General features: G+C 39.1%; 1 protein-coding gene across 1 annotated transcript in view; it reads left to right on the top strand.

Moving 5' to 3' along the window:
- CDC42BPB (CDC42 binding protein kinase beta (DMPK-like)) overlaps positions 1-18124 on the top strand; it is a 66513-nt gene that overhangs the window by 43525 nt on the left and 4864 nt on the right. Inside the window, exons 21-29 of the mRNA XM_014957556.1 lie at positions 2107-2196; positions 2627-2716; positions 3121-3226; positions 5579-5715; positions 6300-6439; positions 8006-8087; positions 11113-11329; positions 11733-11795; positions 15189-15785. Of these exons, the coding sequence (XP_014813042.1) occupies positions 2107-2196; positions 2627-2716; positions 3121-3226; positions 5579-5715; positions 6300-6439; positions 8006-8087; positions 11113-11329; positions 11733-11795; positions 15189-15785 (1522 nt within the window). The remainder of the gene's footprint in view (positions 1-2106; positions 2197-2626; positions 2717-3120; positions 3227-5578; positions 5716-6299; positions 6440-8005; positions 8088-11112; positions 11330-11732; positions 11796-15188; positions 15786-18124) is intronic.

Below are 18124 nucleotides of genomic sequence, written 5' to 3'. Positions count from 1 at the left end.
AGATGTTGGTATAATAAGTTTATCATGACACACCCTCTGATCCTTAGAAAACTAATCATACAAATCACAGCTCCAAGTGGGCGTTGCACTTTGAAAGGTTTGTGCACTCCCTGAGGAAGCAGCTGTTAAATGCAACATTGAATTTCATTTCCTTACTTCATGAACTCTTGATCCCTGAAGATTTTCTGGGATGTTTTTTTGCAAAACATGTAGACAGTTTAGGATTAAACCAAGAGTTTGAACTGGAAAGAATAATCTGTTACGTTTATGGAGCCAAGATAAAGGGGCTCAGGTTAAAACCTTGTAAATCTGGTTAGATTTTATATCTGAAATGTGTACTCCTTTTTTTTTTTTTTTCCTCCAAATTGTCACTGTTGCTAAAAAGAAAGCCAATGGAGAGGCTGTGGTATTTGCATACGCTTTGTGTATGTGCTGTTCCCAGTCACAAAATGTTCCCCCTGGCTTTCTTGCTGAAGCCACAGGATGTGCTATATGGATGCGGTGGAGGGAAGAGAGAGCAACTACTATCTGAATAATAATTTTTATCTACTGACCTTGGTATTTTAAAACATTGCTTTAAAAAGAACCAGGTACACTTAAAACAGTAACGTGTAGAATATCAAACCCATAACTAATGAAGATTCCATTCCGCAGATCCTGCAATAAATATATAGTTGCTATGGAAATGCAGGTGGCATTTTCTGATGAACTAGATTAAAATTGCTGATACTGTACTTAATGAGTTCCATTAACAATTTTTTTCACATGTACTTAAAGATAGTCCTTGTCATCTGCTGTGGGTTAATTTAGTTTGAATAAATATCATATGCCCATATAAAACATTTTATTTAGCTAGCCTACTAGTATTCTCTCTGAAGTTTTCCTGTGGGTGATAAGTGATCATTTTTATCCCTCATATTCGTTACAACAAAGGATTCTGTTTCTTCTTCGTCTACATCTTCTCTGCTAGCCTTTTGGGAAGAAGTAAGTTTTTGCTAGTAGTTTTGTGTCCTTATATGTTGTGACCTGTCATAGTAAAAATGGCCGCCTAAAAATAGATATTTTGCATCCTTAACTTCTTTATAACTTAATCCACTAAATAGAGTTAGTTTAGTTTTCTTTTAATACCTCTTTACAGGCTCACTGTTTTATATTTTGACTATCCGTATGGCTAAAGCTGAATCACACGTAGCATTTTTAAATAGTTCATATTGCATAATGATACAATTTGATCTTAAATGGCCCGGCCCTACCAATCAATTCATAACAAAAAAAATAACAAGTATGTGAACGTATTTAGTGAGCTAACTGAACTGAGCCATCTTCCTGTCTAAACTGGCTGGGAAGTGAGTGATTCATTACTTGTTGCCTTTAGTGCTAATTACATCATTGATGTGAAGTCTAATCTGATGTTTGTTAATCATGATTTTCATGATGTCCTCAGACTACAGTAATACAGTATCCTACTTCCACACCCAGCTTCTTTAGCTCTGGAATTGTAGCATACTTCCCCCTTGTGCTGGCAATTAGTAGTTGCTAATTTAAGTGTGGAGTTAATAGAAGGCTTGTAATGGAAGCTAGTCTTTTAGTGAAATATAAGACAATGTGACTAAGCAGACGTGATTCTTTTAATGGCAGGGGGCAACTGTTTTAAACAACTTTTTAGAGGGCTGTGTAGTACTACTTTAAGAATTTTTGTTGTGGCAGAATTGCTGTGTGCTAGAAAAATCCTAGTGTAGTAAGCTACCATGAGAAATAAGCTATTCTATGGACGATTGCCAGGCTTCTTAAACATCATTCCATACCTGCATGCAAGAGATTAGGCACAGCCTTGCTGGGAGGAGAAGGCTGTTACAGCATTTATGGTGCCTACTATGAGGTTCTGCATTTCAGTACTTCCAGCTTTACAGCTTTTCCATGAGCTGGCAGGGTTTGTTGTGAGGAAAGATTTATTATTTTTTTTTCAGAGTGAAAAGTTGTTAGGTGTGTGTGTACTGCATATAGAAATCAGCGTTGGGGTTTTTTTTTGTTTCCATTATGTTGATGTGAAAATGCTTTGTCAGATCTGTGGTATCTAATGTAACGTGTTTGCTGTCACTTTTGCAGACCAGTTCTATTAGTGAGCAGGAAACACAGGGTCCCAAGTCAGAAGTTTCACCGTCAACTTCAGTTGTAACTGCAGAGCAACAACAAGAAGTAAGAGAGCCATTATTTTCCCCTGAAGAGTGATTTTTCTAGAAAGTCTCTCTGTCTTGTTCATGATAAATATATATTGCAGCATTCGCTATGAAGAAGCAGGATTGAATGTTGCTTATTTGCAATGTGTCAGTGTTAATTGCACCTGCTCTGAGGACAGTTGCAAATGGAACCTTTTTGCTGGCTCTGTGTATGTTGATGTACCTCATTCTCATATGTTTTCTGTATTGCTGCTTGTTTGTTAGTGTGCAGGCTTTCCTGTGAGTGCTTTAAAACACAATCTGTTTCTGTTAAATCAGAATGGCGATGTTTATGATGATTAAATTTTTGATAACTTTCAAAAAAGAAAAAAAAATAAATCAGAAAACAATAAGCTTTACCACCCCGATCTTGAAACAAATTCTTGAAGCCTCATTTTGCTCAATTACAGTTTTTTGTGATTCAGGAACCAATTCGGCTTCAGAGGATGCCTGCTGTTCCTTCCCCCACCATTCAATCCATTTCTCTAGCTGTACCAAAGGTAGGGGGACTGTGCTAACCTTATTCTAAAGAACAAAGGAAAAAAAATATCATTTATAAATTAGCCCTCCATGTTTGTTCTTGTCCTGTTCGGGTTTGTCATGTGTTTCTTTGTTAGGTCTCTGTTTTTAATCAAATGTTTCCAAATGCGAGCTGATGGGTTTTGATTTGTCGGAAGGGATGACAAAAAGGAATTGGTTGTAGGTTTGGGTTTGAGTGTTTTATGCAGTTGGAAATAAAACTGTTACTGTTGTCTTGCAGCACCTTTTACAAGCTGCACTTACTTCAAAGAAGCCCAGGTTTCATAACATAACACTCTGACGTACTTGGAGGGTGGTAAAGGGAGATGCTTGCGTTACATAGACAGTGAAAATTTACTTTTTTTATCCTGAATGTATCTTTCAGCCTAAAGCTCACCAGCTCAACATCAAGTCGTTCACAAGCCCTACTCAGTGTAGCCATTGCACCTCTCTTATGGTGGGATTAGTTCGACAAGGTTATGCCTGTGACGGTGAGTCAGTTAAACTTTTTATATTTTCAGCAAGTCCCTGAAAAAAACATTCCAAAACACTAACGTACTTCAAGGCAACCATTCCTTTGGGGAGGGAATGAAAGAGAGAGGTGGCTGCCACTGAATGGTTTGTTCTTTTGCATCATCATTAGTCAATTAATATAAGCCCTCACGGTTGCCTTCCATATTACTAATTAATTCTGCTACCATTAGTGCTGTTATAGTGCGGGCTGGGAGGTGAGGAAGGCACAACTGTTTTCTGTTTCTGTAGGGGAGAAGACTATTCGAAGGCTCTGATAACATAAGTCTGACTCTGTTTATCCTGATCATAAACCCTGTATGTTGGGAGGACCATTTGCTAGGTTTTTTGGCCTGTTGCCTGTCTTACTGTCCATTAGATTTTATTTTAAATGCTTTCTCTGATTGAATTCCATGTTTGAGTATATTGGAGGTATTTTTATTTGAAAATACTTAGGTGTATCTTGATCAGACACACAAACTCAGTAAGTAGTCCACAAAGCTTTTGAAGACACTACTGTATAAATAACCTTACTGTATTTCTGTGCCTAGCTCAGTTCTTGCTAGCGACACCCCCTCCACTGACACCTTCAGTATCATATTCAGATTGCGTCGTCTGCCCTTCAGGGCTTTTTTTCCTGGCAGATCTTCTGGTGGCAGTTTTTCCCCAGGAGCACCTATTGCTCTGCCAGCGCTTGCCCTGGGGCTGCCTTTTGTCTCCAGTTGCTGACAGTTCTGAACTCCTGGTTTGCATCTCTTCCTGCAAGTTTGAAACGGGCTTTTTCCCTTAGTCTAGCTATCAATTTTGCTATTTTTTTTTCTCTCGTGTATTTTGATTAAGCTGTGCATCATTAGTTTTCCAGTTTGCCTCTTCTACTCCAGATCTTGATAGCTACAGACAAAACCAGAATCACATTGACGTAAGAATAGAGATGATTCCACTAGAGCAAGACTTTGCCATTTTCCACTCTCAGTCACTTGCTTTTCCCCGTTCCTCCCCTTTTTAATGCTGGAGATTATGGTAAAATACATCTGTGCTTCCAGAGGCCTGTGGAACTGGTTATGTCCTGTGGATTTTCCCTGTTCTGCAGCCGATGTACCTCCATATGCACAAATACCAAATAATTGATGATGAATTTATTATCTGGTCTCAGGGAGCACCTACGGTACTTTACATACATGACTTTTTGGTAACCCCCGTCCTCCTGGGAGCCTGATCTGGGCCGCCCTCTCTCCTGGCCGTTCCCTTGGGCATCATGAGGGGGAGGTTTGTAGCCCAGTCTGTGGCTCTAGCAGAAGCAGGTTGTTTCCAGGTCTTCCAGAATCCTCTGACCCTTCGTAATTTTGGGGCTAAATGTGCATAGGGTGTCTGCCAGGTGCCCACTGCTAAGAATATGGTTAGGAGGAAGCAGTGCTGTGCCAGTCTCCTGCTGCCTTCCCAAGCCTACTGGTAGAAACAGGGCAGTTGGGACAAACCAGACAAAACCTCTGTTGGAAGGATCTGGCCAAGAGACTGTGGGTTGGATGCCTCGATATAACATGTTAGTTCATTCTGGAGTTCTTGTAATTTCCCTCACGTAAACTAGCATATATTCTGAGTTTTTTTCTGTGTAGTGCTTCTGTATGAAGTGCTCTATAGACAAGAGACCTCTGTCCCTTGCTGGGGCAGCACAAAATGGTACAAAGTGGTGTAAATGGTAAGAAAGGATGCAACCATTAGTGTAGATGTTTGCTCCTTATTTGAACTCAGAGATATATATACGCTCCTTTCACCACACAGCGTTTCAGTCCTTATCTCCTCGTTTCTACTTTATTATGCTTTCAAATGTATTGCCTGTATTTAATAGTTAAACCCTTTCTATTTTATTGATCAAGTTACTTTTATTTTAACTTTGCAATATTCTTGCGTACTAGGATCAAATTAAACACCTACTATATTTATCTTGTCTCCTATCACTGCCCCATAATTTTTATTCCTCCTCTTTTAATACTTTTTTTCTTCTGTGACTGGGTTAGTTACTGCTTAACACCAGTGAGGCTGACCAACTCCTTTTCCTTCTGGAAAATGCTTTCATAAGCTGCCTTGAAATGTGGACTCAGTTCCTGCCCTTTCTGGAAGTAATAGGCTTAAAAGAGAAAACAAAAGCTTTTTGGAGAGTCTCATACAACATCTAGGTGTGTTCACTCCTTTAGCATAGTGGGCTGTTGCAATATTTGACTGCCAGTTTCAGTGTGGTTAATTAATTAGCTGAGCGTCAGGGTGGACTACGTTAATCTCCTGTTACGATTGACTCATACATGCATTTCACTGTGAATTTTCTCTTTTGTACTTAGTGTGTTCATTTGCATGCCATGTTTCCTGCAAGGATAGCGCGCCTCAGGTCTGCCCCATACCCCCTGAGCAAGCCAAAAGGCCTCTTGGAGTAGATGTGCAAAGAGGAATAGGAACCGCCTATAAAGGTTATGTCAAGGTAATAGTCTTTTGTTCTTGGACAAGAGAGGAATATTAAACTTCACTTAAGGCTGTGCAGCTTGGAACCTCTAAGTATGTTTAAACAGATCTCCTAAATTGTGCTAAAGCCTTAAGGCTTTGTGTGCCATCTATGTAACTTATTTAACCTTCATTGCTTTAGATGTGGGAGAAACGGTTGGTTTTACTACAAGAGCTAAAGGTTAGTAGATTAGAAGCTACAGTATTCATAAGCAGCAAGGGGGGGTGGAAAAAAGCATGCTTTAAGGAAGAATTTCTGTCCTTGGTGTAAGGGTAATATAAAAAGTAAACTGTCCTACCATTTTTGGCATTTGTGGAATATACAAGCCCCATGGTTTGTTCTAATACTGCCTAATATATTTATTAAACTGTAAGAGGGAATGGTTGAACTTAAGGGAGGAAAAATGACTGCTTGATTACTTGACATTTTTCACTCTCTTTTGAAGGGCAAGTAGGACGTGTTCTAATTTTGTTGATCTAAGTATAAGCTTTGCTAAATGTCCTTGCTTTCTATGCCTACTACATGTTCTTACATTTAATAAGCAATCAGTTATTTATACACAGGTCCCAAAGCCTACAGGAGTTAAGAAAGGGTGGCAGAGGGCTTATGCAGTTGTCTGTGACTGTAAACTCTTCTTATATGATGTGCCTGAAGGAAAATCCACCCAGCCTGGAGTTGTTGCAAGTCAAGTCTTGGATCTCAGGTTTGTATTATTATGACAGAGTAGAAATCCTTTTTTCCCTAATAGGAATATTTATAGTGCCCAAGAAACTTTTAAGATCATGAGAGCTCTGGTCTGAGAAGACCTGTGTGTTCTGTGCGTAGACTGGGGCTAAGTTTAGGCTAAATGAGTTGTCTCAACGAGTCACTTAAGTGACTTTATAGTCACTTACACTGCAGTCACTAATATTTACAGTACTAGCATGCCTCTTCCTAGAATTCCATAGGCACACATGCAAAACAAATAGAATTTGGTAAATTGTTTTTTCCCCTGCACTCTGACCTCACCATTGAGTCACAGTTCATCCCAGAGCCAGTAATTTCAGGGAACATCAGAAGAACTTAAGTAGTCTGCAGAAAAGCACCAGCTAATTTACAATTGCACGTAGCTCTGACCCTGCCTTCTCATAGGAGTCATTTTCTCATGGTGAGCCATTTGAACCACTGAACACTGTCTACAGGAGATCTGAGACTTACATTGATCAGAGTAACCGAGAAGGTTTTTTTTATTTCGATTTATGGAAATATCAAAAAAGTGTAATACCTTTTAATGTTACAGCACCTTCTATCTCTGTGGAATATAAAGTTTGCAGTCACAAACACCTTGATTTATATTTTTTCCAGACAGTAGCAGTACTGTGGGGTTGCACCCGTACTGCTGTTCTGTTCTCACATTTATTCCCTGAAAGCCTTCAGTGTCAGCTCTCTGACGCGCTGGCGGCGGGAGCAGAAGCCTGGAAGTATTGCAAATAACAGCGTTGACATCAGTAGATTGCTTGAAGCAACTCAGCCAGATATTATACCAACTGTCCCATGCTTTATCTGCTTATTGTATCTGCCTCTTTGAGTCTGTCTTCTGAGGATTCTTAGATGTTTTAATAGACGTTAACCACCACAGCTATGTATTCTAGCATGGGCAAGTTGCAGGCATTAGTGTCATCTTTACACTAAAATTGGCAATTATGGTGATGAACGTGGTCAAATTCAGTTTAAAAAGGCTTGTGTAGACAAGCCCTCTGGGGTGGAGCACTCTAAAATGCAAAAGTTGTTCTGATGTCTGTTTATTTTACTGTAATAGAGAATAAAATCTAGCTGTTTTGAAAACCCTTATTTGAATCCCACAAACTATAATTATGTTGCCAAGAGCTTTTTATGTGATTTTTCTTTTTTTCCAAAGGCCCCTCTCTTGCTACACATTGAGGTATGAATTATTCATTTCTAATGTGTCTGCTGGGCTGGAAGAGCAATCTTCTTGCTGCTAATTGTAGAATAGGTGTGGTTGGTAAACCAAAACTACCCAAAGCCACCCCACTTAACTTCAGGTGGACTGAGTTACACGTACTTGAGTGCTGTAGAAACATAACTAAAGCTTGTGAGTTGTTTGGGTCAAGGATGGTTAGAGCCTCTATCGAAGCAGTGATGGCAGTTGTGACCTCTGTGCGGTATTAGGAGATTACAGCCTGTTGAAACAGTTGTGATATCGATTAGATTTTGCTGAATGATGTTAGCCTGGGCATGTACGTGATTCTCTTGCTCTCTTTCTTACCAGAGATGAAGATTTTTGTGTGAGCTCTGTCCTAGCATCGGATGTGATACACGCAACTCGTAAAGACATCCCTTGCATATTCAGGGTATGGCTTCCAATTTACTCTTAAAGAAAATACAAGTTAAATATCAATGTTCTGTTTTGATAGCACAGTACTTTAGCCATATTTAATGTTTATTAAGTTATGCAGAAGTATAAGAATTTACAAGGGGTGCTGAAATGTGTAGAAGAACAATATGATATTCCTCCTAATTGAATTGTAATGAACAAAGTCTTCCTTCATTTGCTGCTTCCTTCTATACCAATTTTGACTTTTTTATTTTCTTGATCATCAATTCAGTATATTTTTGTCTCCTCTTCCATTGGTATTACCAGATCCTGGCTTTTCTTTCTTAGCTTTGGAGGACTGTTGCTTTAGGAACAGATGCTGTGACAATGTAGGGTGAAGCTGGGTTGTGCTCACTGATTCTAGTTCGCCATATATTGTCTTGTATTAAAAAATGCATTTGAAATTTTAGTTTGCTTAATTTCATATTTAAGTATAGTAGGGAAAAATTTAAGAGAAAATGATTAGCTGACATTATATCCTCTTTGATGTATGTTCTATCTGAATGCTGTATTTAGTTTGTAACAACAGGAACTTCTTTTCTAGGTTGTATGTGAATTATATTTAATCTGAAAATTTAAAATACAGAGTACGTTAGTAACAAATATCTATAATTCCTTGCATTTGAATACAGAAACTTACTGTTTTCAGCATCTTCAGTCATTTAGAATCAAATCAGTGGAACATAGAGCTGACAGTCACATGCAGCTCCTTCAGTTTACTACTACTTTTACCTTCATTTTTCCTCTTACTTGTTTCTAAATGGTTTGGGGTTTGGCCTGCTCTCTTCTCAAATTAGCAAATATGGAATACTATGGGAGAGGACTTCTGAGGAGAGAAAACCAGCTTTGCAGAATGGTCGTTGATTCATTTAAGAGCAAGGTATCAATATGGTTTAGCCTGCCTGACTTGCAGCTCTAATTTCTGCTTGCAGCTTTTAACTGAAAGGGTATCTAAGGGAAAAAAATACTTTGTCAGATATCCCCATATGAAAATACTTGTGTGAATAGACATGACAAAATATCTCCACGGCTTGATCAGATTATCCCCTACTAAAGAGATCTGATGAACTAACTGGAAGCCTGGTGTGTGAGTATATCCATTTAGATACCCTGCTGACAGAGACCAGAGAAGATGCTGCCAAAGTCCACCTCTTTTCTCAGTTTTGTATCCTCCTTCAAAAGAAGGAATTTTAAAAACTGGAAGGCAATATTATCTGATGCAGGAGAGTCTATTTTCTCAATTTCATTTAATTCTAGATTTACATCTTGCTGACACAGTGACACAGAGTGGCTTCCACACAACAGTTAAAACTGTTACTTTACATCATCTGTATTAAAATATGGTCCTTTTTTCATGTGTTAATTCACATAATGATACTGGTGGCCCACAGAAGACGGGTTCTCATTTCTTTTGGATATTCCACCAGCAGAAAGCAATAACAGAATGCTGCCAAACACTAAAATATTGTCACCTCTGTCCCCCCATGAAATCAAGAAAAGGAAGAACTTGTCTCAGACTCCAACATCTCTCCCTGGTAACCAGTTTTTATTAATAGGGTAAGAGTGTTTGTAGCGGAGTCCTTCCACAGCGTAGCAGTTTGAGTTAAGAAGCTTGAGTTTCATAGCAAATACTGGATTTTTGTATGATGTTTATGACCAACTTCTCCCATTTTTTCTGCATTTGACTGCACGTCAGATGCCATCTTCAAAAGACTGATGAGTGGTGGCACTTCAAATGGAAAACAATAGCTGAAGCCTCGTTTTGTTTCGGTTTTCAAATATAGAAATATTATCCAATGTGCCACCATCCATCTTAAAAATATTAATGCTTAGTTACAGTTTAGACACGAACAAAGCTTGATGCGAGGTACTAAGAGCTATGAGGAATTGCAAACTACTCAGTTCTTTTCCGACTGCTCTTCACTTTCATCTCATTTCTGGAGTTCTGTCTTTGACATCCTATTGTCCCAAGCTTACTTTCAGATGTATTCTATCTGTAAGATGAATGTTATTGCTTAATTCACTCTTTCAGGAGGTGTACATTGCATAACCACATCATCCGTCTTTATAGTGATTTTCTTATCAAAGCATATAGGCTGTAGGTGTGTTATTCAAGTATGAATAGTTACAGCCTTCAGTTTTGCACTTTTGCACCTTTTGCTGCCTTTTTCCTCTTTAACTATTGTTATTCTAAAAGTCAGTTGTGAGGGCTGGTACTGCCTGATGGCCTGTTTGTCTGAAAGCATAGTTCCCATAATCTCACAAACTCTTCACTCTCTTCGTACAGGACACAAAAGTAACATTAAGAACTATTAAATGCATACTTTGGGCAACAGAAAGTTCCTGGATGCATTCTGCTTTGAGCTCTATAGGATGATTGACCTGAAAATTAAGTGAAGCCATAGTGATTTTCTTTTAACACGAGATCATTTAACATTTTTCTTTTAACAGAGATGTGATGTGCCATAGTGATTTTCTTTTAACACGAGATCATTTAACATTTTCCTTTTAATGGAGATGTTTCCCCTGAACAAATATTTTGAAAATTCAGTTGCAAAATCAAAAGCTAGAGCTGATCATAGCAATGCCATTGGGTTTAAAAGCATCTAATTCAGAAAGCATGTATGTAATTTTCAGTAAGTTATTAAAAGATCGGGGTGGAGGGAAGAATCAGGACAAATTATGGCATGCTGCTCAAATTCCAGTGCAGAGCAGGAAGGAGCCTTTTACTGCCTTGTAGGAAAGGAATGTAGCGTTTCTTGCCCATATTTTAGGATTCGGGACGATTAAGCAAGATTGAGTGTTTTTAAACAAAACTGCTGAGGCTTGTGCATTTTTTCAAAGGCTGTGTTAGCTGTCTGCGGTGTCGCATACCCCTCAGGTACATCATCGCATTGTTACGAAATAGCGCATTTTGCTTTTGCAGTTCTGTGAAGTATATCACACTGACAAAAAGGGCTTTTATTACTCTTATTAATTTCTCTTTCTCTGTCTGTTAAAAGGTGACAGCTTCTCTCTTAGGTTTGCCTTCAAAGTCTTGTTCTCTCCTGATCCTGACGGAAAATGAGAATGAGAAGAGAAAGTGGGTTGGAATCCTAGAAGGGCTGCAGTCTATCTTGCACAAAAACAGACTGAAAAACCAGGTTGTGCATATTCCACAAGAAGCCTATGACAGTACACTGCCTCTTATTAAAGCAAGTTTAGCTGCTGCTATTGTAGGTATGTTTGTTTTAATTTTTATAAGTGTCTAAGAGTTGTTGGAGCTTTTAGATGGGCTTCTGTAATGAGAGCACTGACACCTTGAAATGAATTCCTCAGCTGAATTCCTTCATAGGAATTTAATAATGGGAGGGGGAAATGCTAATCTTGCATTGATATTCAGATTTCTTCAGAATAAGTAATACATTTAGTTCTTTAACAGGTTGTTTCAGCTATATGCTGTATATCTTGTGTAGCATTCTTTTGACAGACTGCACGAACTTAAGCAAAATTGATTTGCTGTCGAAAATCTGTTTGTCTAGAAATTTTTCCAGCTGTTCAAAGCAAACAATCTGTCTTAAAGATAAGGGTAAGTACGGCTGAATTAATAGCCTTTTTTTTTTTTTTATCCTCCCTGGTTTAGATCGAGATAGAATAGCGATTGGTTCAGAAGAAGGACTGTATGTGATAGAAGTGACCCGTGACGGTAAGTTGGGCCATAATGAATGCAGTAATTTCATACAGAATATGAGCTCCCTAATTTCCAGTGCTGTTAGAATATAGGTTACACAACAGCCCTTCATGTAAAGTAAGCATTAAGCACTCAGTTAATTGATGAGAAGGAAAAGTGAGTGTGAGATATAAAAACTAATTTGGTCATTATCATTACGTTCAGTTGACTGACTAAAATTAAAGGGATGGGTTGCGGGGCATATTCTTACACATTCTCACCTTAGCTGTGTTCCCACAGCAGGTAGCAAAATGTTTCAGCACACCGAGCACGCACAGCACACACAGCAGCAGTTGGTGCACAGTGAATTATCAGGCACTTACTAAATAGAACTTGAATGGAATGAGAAAAACTTGACACGGGGACAGGCTTGCACCAAAGCTGCACCATCAGAGGACTTAAACTGCCGTGAATTAGTAGACAGCCAGTGCAAGCAACACAAGAGTTTGAAGACTTTGCATTAAAGCTACCGTGTATCATTGTCTGTTTCTTCCAGAAATTTGACAACCACTGACATTCTCTTTCAGACCCATGATGACCAGAGCAAATGTCTTTTTTGCCCTTTTCCATTATCTCTTTATTTCCCCGACCCCACGCTTCCTCCTGAACCTGCTTTTTTCCTGTCTGTTCTCAATACACCCTGCCCTCTGCTTTGGGAAAAGTGGGATCAGGTTTGCCTGTTCTTTCTGAAGAGTTACTGTGTCCATCCAGACATTCACAGGGCTGCAGTTATCTCAGCAAAGTGTGTGCAGCATCATCACTGGGCAGCACAGGCACATCCCTCTGTCACTGAATTATTAGGCATCACAGCTAGGGCCTGAGGGAAGTGTTTTTCACTTTGACCTGATCTACTGGGCACAAATACAAATAACAGCAGGAGACGTGCCTTGGTATGGTGGGGAAAGCGTGGAGGCCAAAAGGATTACGAGCACATGAGCACTGGGATTGTCTGGGGTCAATCTGTACAAAATGCAATTTTAAACATGGAGAAGCAAAGAACAAGTCTGGTTAATTCTGCCATCTGCTTCAGGAATAAGATACTCTTATTTTGAGCAAACAAATAAACAAAAAACTGAAACAACTAGTTGAGTTAAACTGAATATATAGAGCTTAAGTAATATATTTCCAAGAAGCAGTGCAGATTTAAAATACAATAATCTACTACTATCCTCTTCCAAGTTGCTGTAGGAAATATTAGTTATTTCTTTCTCTTTGACTTCAAAAGTGCCAAACTTACCTTGTGAAATCCATGCTTTCTGTAACACTTGAAACTGAGACAGCACTCTAAATCCATGCTTTTTTGGTGATATAAGAGCTAACAGGCTATCTGATAGGATTGTTTCTAACAAAATGCCTTCTCATGTCTCTAACTATCTGGGAGTTGAGGTCAGTGACACAGATTTGTAAAATTAAAAGGTGCCCGTGTCCCTTTTCCCATTTTGAAAAAATTACTGGGACACTCCTGAGATATCCATTTTGACTTTTTTTAGTAATTTTCATTCAAACTTCAAAAAAGAAATGTCTTTAAATTTAGACTTGATGGAAGAATTTGAATTTCCTTTTTCAATGCAATTTAGTTTGTGGCTACCTGAAATTTGGATTGCAGTTATGCTAGAACTTTCATTTCACTGAATACAGTTTTTTAAAGACATACTTGACTTTCAAAATCAAATGAAGTCAGGGATGTGGTTTTGGGGCAAAAAGCAAAATGTTATTGCTTCCTCTTACTTAGAACAAGCCGTTGCCCAATTCCAGGAGAAAGTGCTTTATACGTGGAGACAGCAGATATTTGAAATTCTTTTTAGCAGTAATAAATGCCATTCCTTTGAGTAAACTTCCAGTGGTCACCATTCTGTAAGTACTTAGATATAAACATAACTTTAAACACAACTAATTCCAGAGATTCCAGTACAGCTTCTTGCACAAATGCAAATTTTACATTTAATTTGAAAAGTAATTTCATAAAGGAGCTATTTTCTCCATCACCGTTGCCATATGTAAATATGGAAATGAATTATCAATTTCGGTTTTAAGTTGAAAGATGTTTTGCAGGAGTTTTCTATGGCCAGTGTGTTAATAGCATTTTTATAAATCGTAATCTTCTTTCTATTCTATGGCAGTTGTAATTTTCAGTGTTAATTAACTGCCAGCTGCTTATATCAAAGGTCTTTGGTCAGATTATCGCTTAGTTCTTGACAAATAAGCTAAACCATAAGCTAGAGTTGGAGCTAGGGGGAAAAAAAATATCTTTTCTCTGTGGCAAGGTTTCAACAGCTGGTTGTTTCACAGAATATTTCTTCAGACGTATCATCTATTTGTGCAATTGGGGGGCACCCCGAAACCACTTGGGTTTGTGATCTAAACAGCCAAAGTCTTGTTAAAAGTTTACAGACTTTGGTAACTTGGCTGGGGTACTCAACTATTACTGAAAAATGCATATAATTTCCAGTTAATATTTCTTTTTTATTATCATGCACAAATATTTTGAATGCATTCAGCTAACGGAAAAATGAAAGTGATATTTTAATAGAATTGGCTTTTGCATATTATGTATTATGTTTCCTGGTTTGGAATTGCTTAGTCTCTTCTGTTTGTACCCCATCACTGCCTTCTTGAAAGTGCCGATATACCCACCATCCTAAAAGCAGAACCTGTTGTACTTAACCCTATTAACTGCCTCCATCTAACCCAGTCTCTAAAAAAATCCTTGAAATAGCAGAGACTCCCCAGCTTCCACAGTAACCTAACTTGTCCTTACTGTAAGAAGGCTTTTCCTGGTGCTTGTCCTAAACTTTTCTTTCTACAGCTTGAGCCTGTTCCTAATTACCCCAGCACACACAGCATTTTTTGCCTTTCTCTGTAGGGGTTTAACATCCACTTACTGTAGGGCTTTTGTATTTGGCTAAGACATTTTCCAAGAGTACAGCATTTTGTATCCTCAGTTATCAGCATTAAATACTTAATTAATACTTAATTAAATATATTCTTCTCTTTGTGTTCTCGGTCTTCCTCCATAATTTGTTGGAGATGCTGATGTTTTTCCTGAAGGTGGGACCACTTTCAGAAGATAGACCATCTTGGGTGTATGGATAGTACAGATATGATGATATAAAAAAATTTCTCCATTTATCCCAGATGTTAGGCAGCCTTTCCCTACAAAGTGTCACTGAAGTGGGGCTTTACACCGATAGAGAGAGTCACAGGAATGTTGTGTTTCACTGTTTGTTCTGAGAATTAGTAACAGAGCATTGAACACGTGTAATAAGTGCTCTTTCTTATCTGGGATGTGTTTAGATTTATTTTCAGACATCAGTATGTAACACTGCAGCGTTTCCACGGTTCCCGACGGTTTTCCTCTTTCCTTTGCAGTGATAGTCCGAGCTGCTGACTGCAAGAAGGTGTACCAGATAGAGCTTGCTCCCAAAGAGAAAATTATCATCCTCATCTGCGGTCGGAATCATCACGTTCACCTTTACCCCTGGGCCTCTCTGGATGGGTCGGAAGGAAACTTTGACATTAAGCTTGCAGAAACTAAAGGCTGCCAGTTGATTACAACTGGAACACTAAAGAAGAGTTCTTCGACTTGTTTGTTTGTGGCTGTCAAGCGGCAGGTTTTTTGCTATGAAATTCACAGAACTAAACCTTTCCACAAAAAATTCAGTGAAATTCAGGCTCCGGGAACTGTACAGTGGATGGCAGTGTTCAAGGACAAGCTCTGTGTTGGCTACCAGTCTGGGTTCTCTCTGTTGACCATCCAGGGAGATGGACAATCTATAAACCTGGTAAATCCTAATGACCCCTCGCTTATCTTCCTCTCACAGCAGTCTTTTGATGCCCTTTGTGCTGTGGAGCTCAGTAATGAGGAATACCTGCTTTGCTTCAGCCATATGGGAGTATACGTCGATTCGCAAGGTCGAAGGTCACGCATGCAGGAACTAATGTGGCCTGCAACTCCTGTTGCCTGTAGTATGTATATGTTTTTCTGTTGCCATATCCCTGTTGCTGCTTTACTTGTCTAAAAATAATCAGCATTGTATATTCTATTTTGCTTCGGTTTGTCTACAGTTTTAAGTTTTGATGAGTTAACAGGATGCATAGTCCTTCCTGGTGGTAGTTTTGGAACTTGGCAATTTCCTGGATGGTGCAAGAAAAGAAGCTCTGTCTTGTTACAGGACACAGAAGAATGAGTAATGGAATGGAAAATAATTTTTACAGAGAGTGGTCCTGGATTGCAGGACGCTGTAAGACTACTGGTCTGTGAAATTCTGTAAAGGTTTCTGCTCCCCGAGAGAGTGTAAATGTCTGGTTGTCTGTAGGATGTCTTCTGTGTCCTGTACTCAAAGTACAATAGAAAGTTGAAATGTAACTGTGACTCTAGGGGTTCGTAAAGATAACAAAACAAGAGGTAAAAATATTGCTTTTGGCAGAAGTGGTTACAATTTTGCTCCTATTGATTTTATTTTTAGGGGGAGAGTTTCCAAAAATAATATAGGCAGGTGGAGGGTAATTTTTTTCAACCACTCTTCTCTCTTCAGGCCCGTTGGTTTATCAGCTGGTTAGGATAGAAGCACGTGTGGAGCATTTTTCAGTATTCAGTAGCCAAAGGCAGTTCATGATAAAACCAGGATTTCTATTTGGAGCTCAAATAGCAATCAAACTGTTTTGAATGATTGAAAGCAAGAAATAGCTTTTTGTTTAAATAGTACACCAAGCAGTTAGGTGCTCGTTGGTTTGATCAGGCCAGGCCCTAACAGCACTTTGTTTAATTTTAATTGTCTTGAACTGAAATTGTTTGCTTGCTTTTCTCTGACCTACTTCTGTACAGAAGTCTGAAGCAAAGGCCCAAGGAAACAACGGGGTTGCAAATTTACTTTAAAATGCCATTAGCCAAAGCAAATGTTTCCTTTTCCTTTATCAGCTTTACATTTTTTTGCACTTCAGCAAACTGGACATGCTAGTTAATTGTTTTGCCTGTTATTATTAGAAGCTGTTCTTACTGTAAACTATTTTATAGCATTCCTGTATGTGCAATCCTTTGGCCTAGGGCTTTGTCCACTGCCACAGGAAACTGGATTACTTTCCTTTTCATTAGGCTTGTCCTCCCTCCTCAGTCCACATCTGGTGATGGTGGCTTTTTTCAACTATGTCCCATCAGGAGATCATCAAAGTGGAAATAGTTCTCCCCCTGTTGCAGTTTCTGCTGTGGTAAAGGACCATGTTGTAGAGAGGTTTGAGGATACGATGGAGAATTTGTCTCTAGGGTGTTCAGTCCCCTTGTTCTAGGAGAGGCCGAGGTCTGGGCTGACACAGCCAGCTCTGTTATCTCAGGTGGCCTGTCTGGGCTGCAGTTAAACCAGCTTCATGTGCTGGTTGTGTCCTGAGTCAGCGTAGTCATTGTGGGGCTGCTTAGCTTGGGCACGGCACAGTGCAAAGCCTTGGAGCCAGCAGGTCCCAAAGCTGTAGTGTGGGCAAACCCAGTGCAGACACTGGCATGTCTCTCAGGGAACCAGTTGAGATCTGCTCAAGCTCATCAACTCTGAGTGGTAAGTGCCAGCCTTGGCTACCAGCTGGCCAGGCAGAAGCAGTTGGTATTTCTGTCTGATGCTCACTGGTCTCCCTTGATGTGGACATCCAAGTCAACCATGACCCCATACAATAAACACTTGACCATAAATCCCTTCTGGGATATGTATTTATGAAAGCTGTCCAAGGCTTTCTGTGAACAAGTTCAAAAAATAGCACCACAACCATTACTTCAGTTCTTCTAAGAAGATTCTGTGATGTGTTTGGTGTCCCGCTGGGTTATTTCCCTTTGTTTATTGAAGCAGCTCTTTTCTCTATTAAATCCCATAAATTTATAGTAACTGCTCTTCACATCAGAGCACAGTCTTTACATGAACAGAACTCTAGGGATCTCTGCTTTTTGTTTGACCTAAAATAAACTTTGCAGATACCTTTTATGGTTTTTTATTTATTTAAAAAAAAAAGGTTGAAGAGAGAAAATGGGATGTAGGCTTTAAGTGTTGTGACATTTTTCTGTTAACCTGATGAAAGCAACCCATACATGAATATCTAAAGCTAGATAATTGTTAGCAAAAGAGGAAGGAAATGGAGAACAGATCCGCATCGTGACTTCATGACCCACCTCACAGATGGTGGCCCTCTCTTTTCCCCTGCACACAGCAGATGTAGAGTTAGTTTGCTGCTTCCGAAATGAAGTCATCTGCATCTGTAGAAAAGCCTAGCTGCTCGGTTCCTACCAAGTAGCAAATTTGTATGCATCCGAAAACTTCAGATGCCATTTT

This window comes from Calidris pugnax, unplaced genomic scaffold (genome assembly GCF_001431845.1).
Source record: "Calidris pugnax isolate Ruff unplaced genomic scaffold, ASM143184v1 scaffold211, whole genome shotgun sequence".
Taxonomy (NCBI): Eukaryota; Metazoa; Chordata; class Aves; order Charadriiformes; family Scolopacidae; genus Calidris; species Calidris pugnax.
This window is presented reverse-complemented; position numbering and strand designations above follow the sequence as displayed.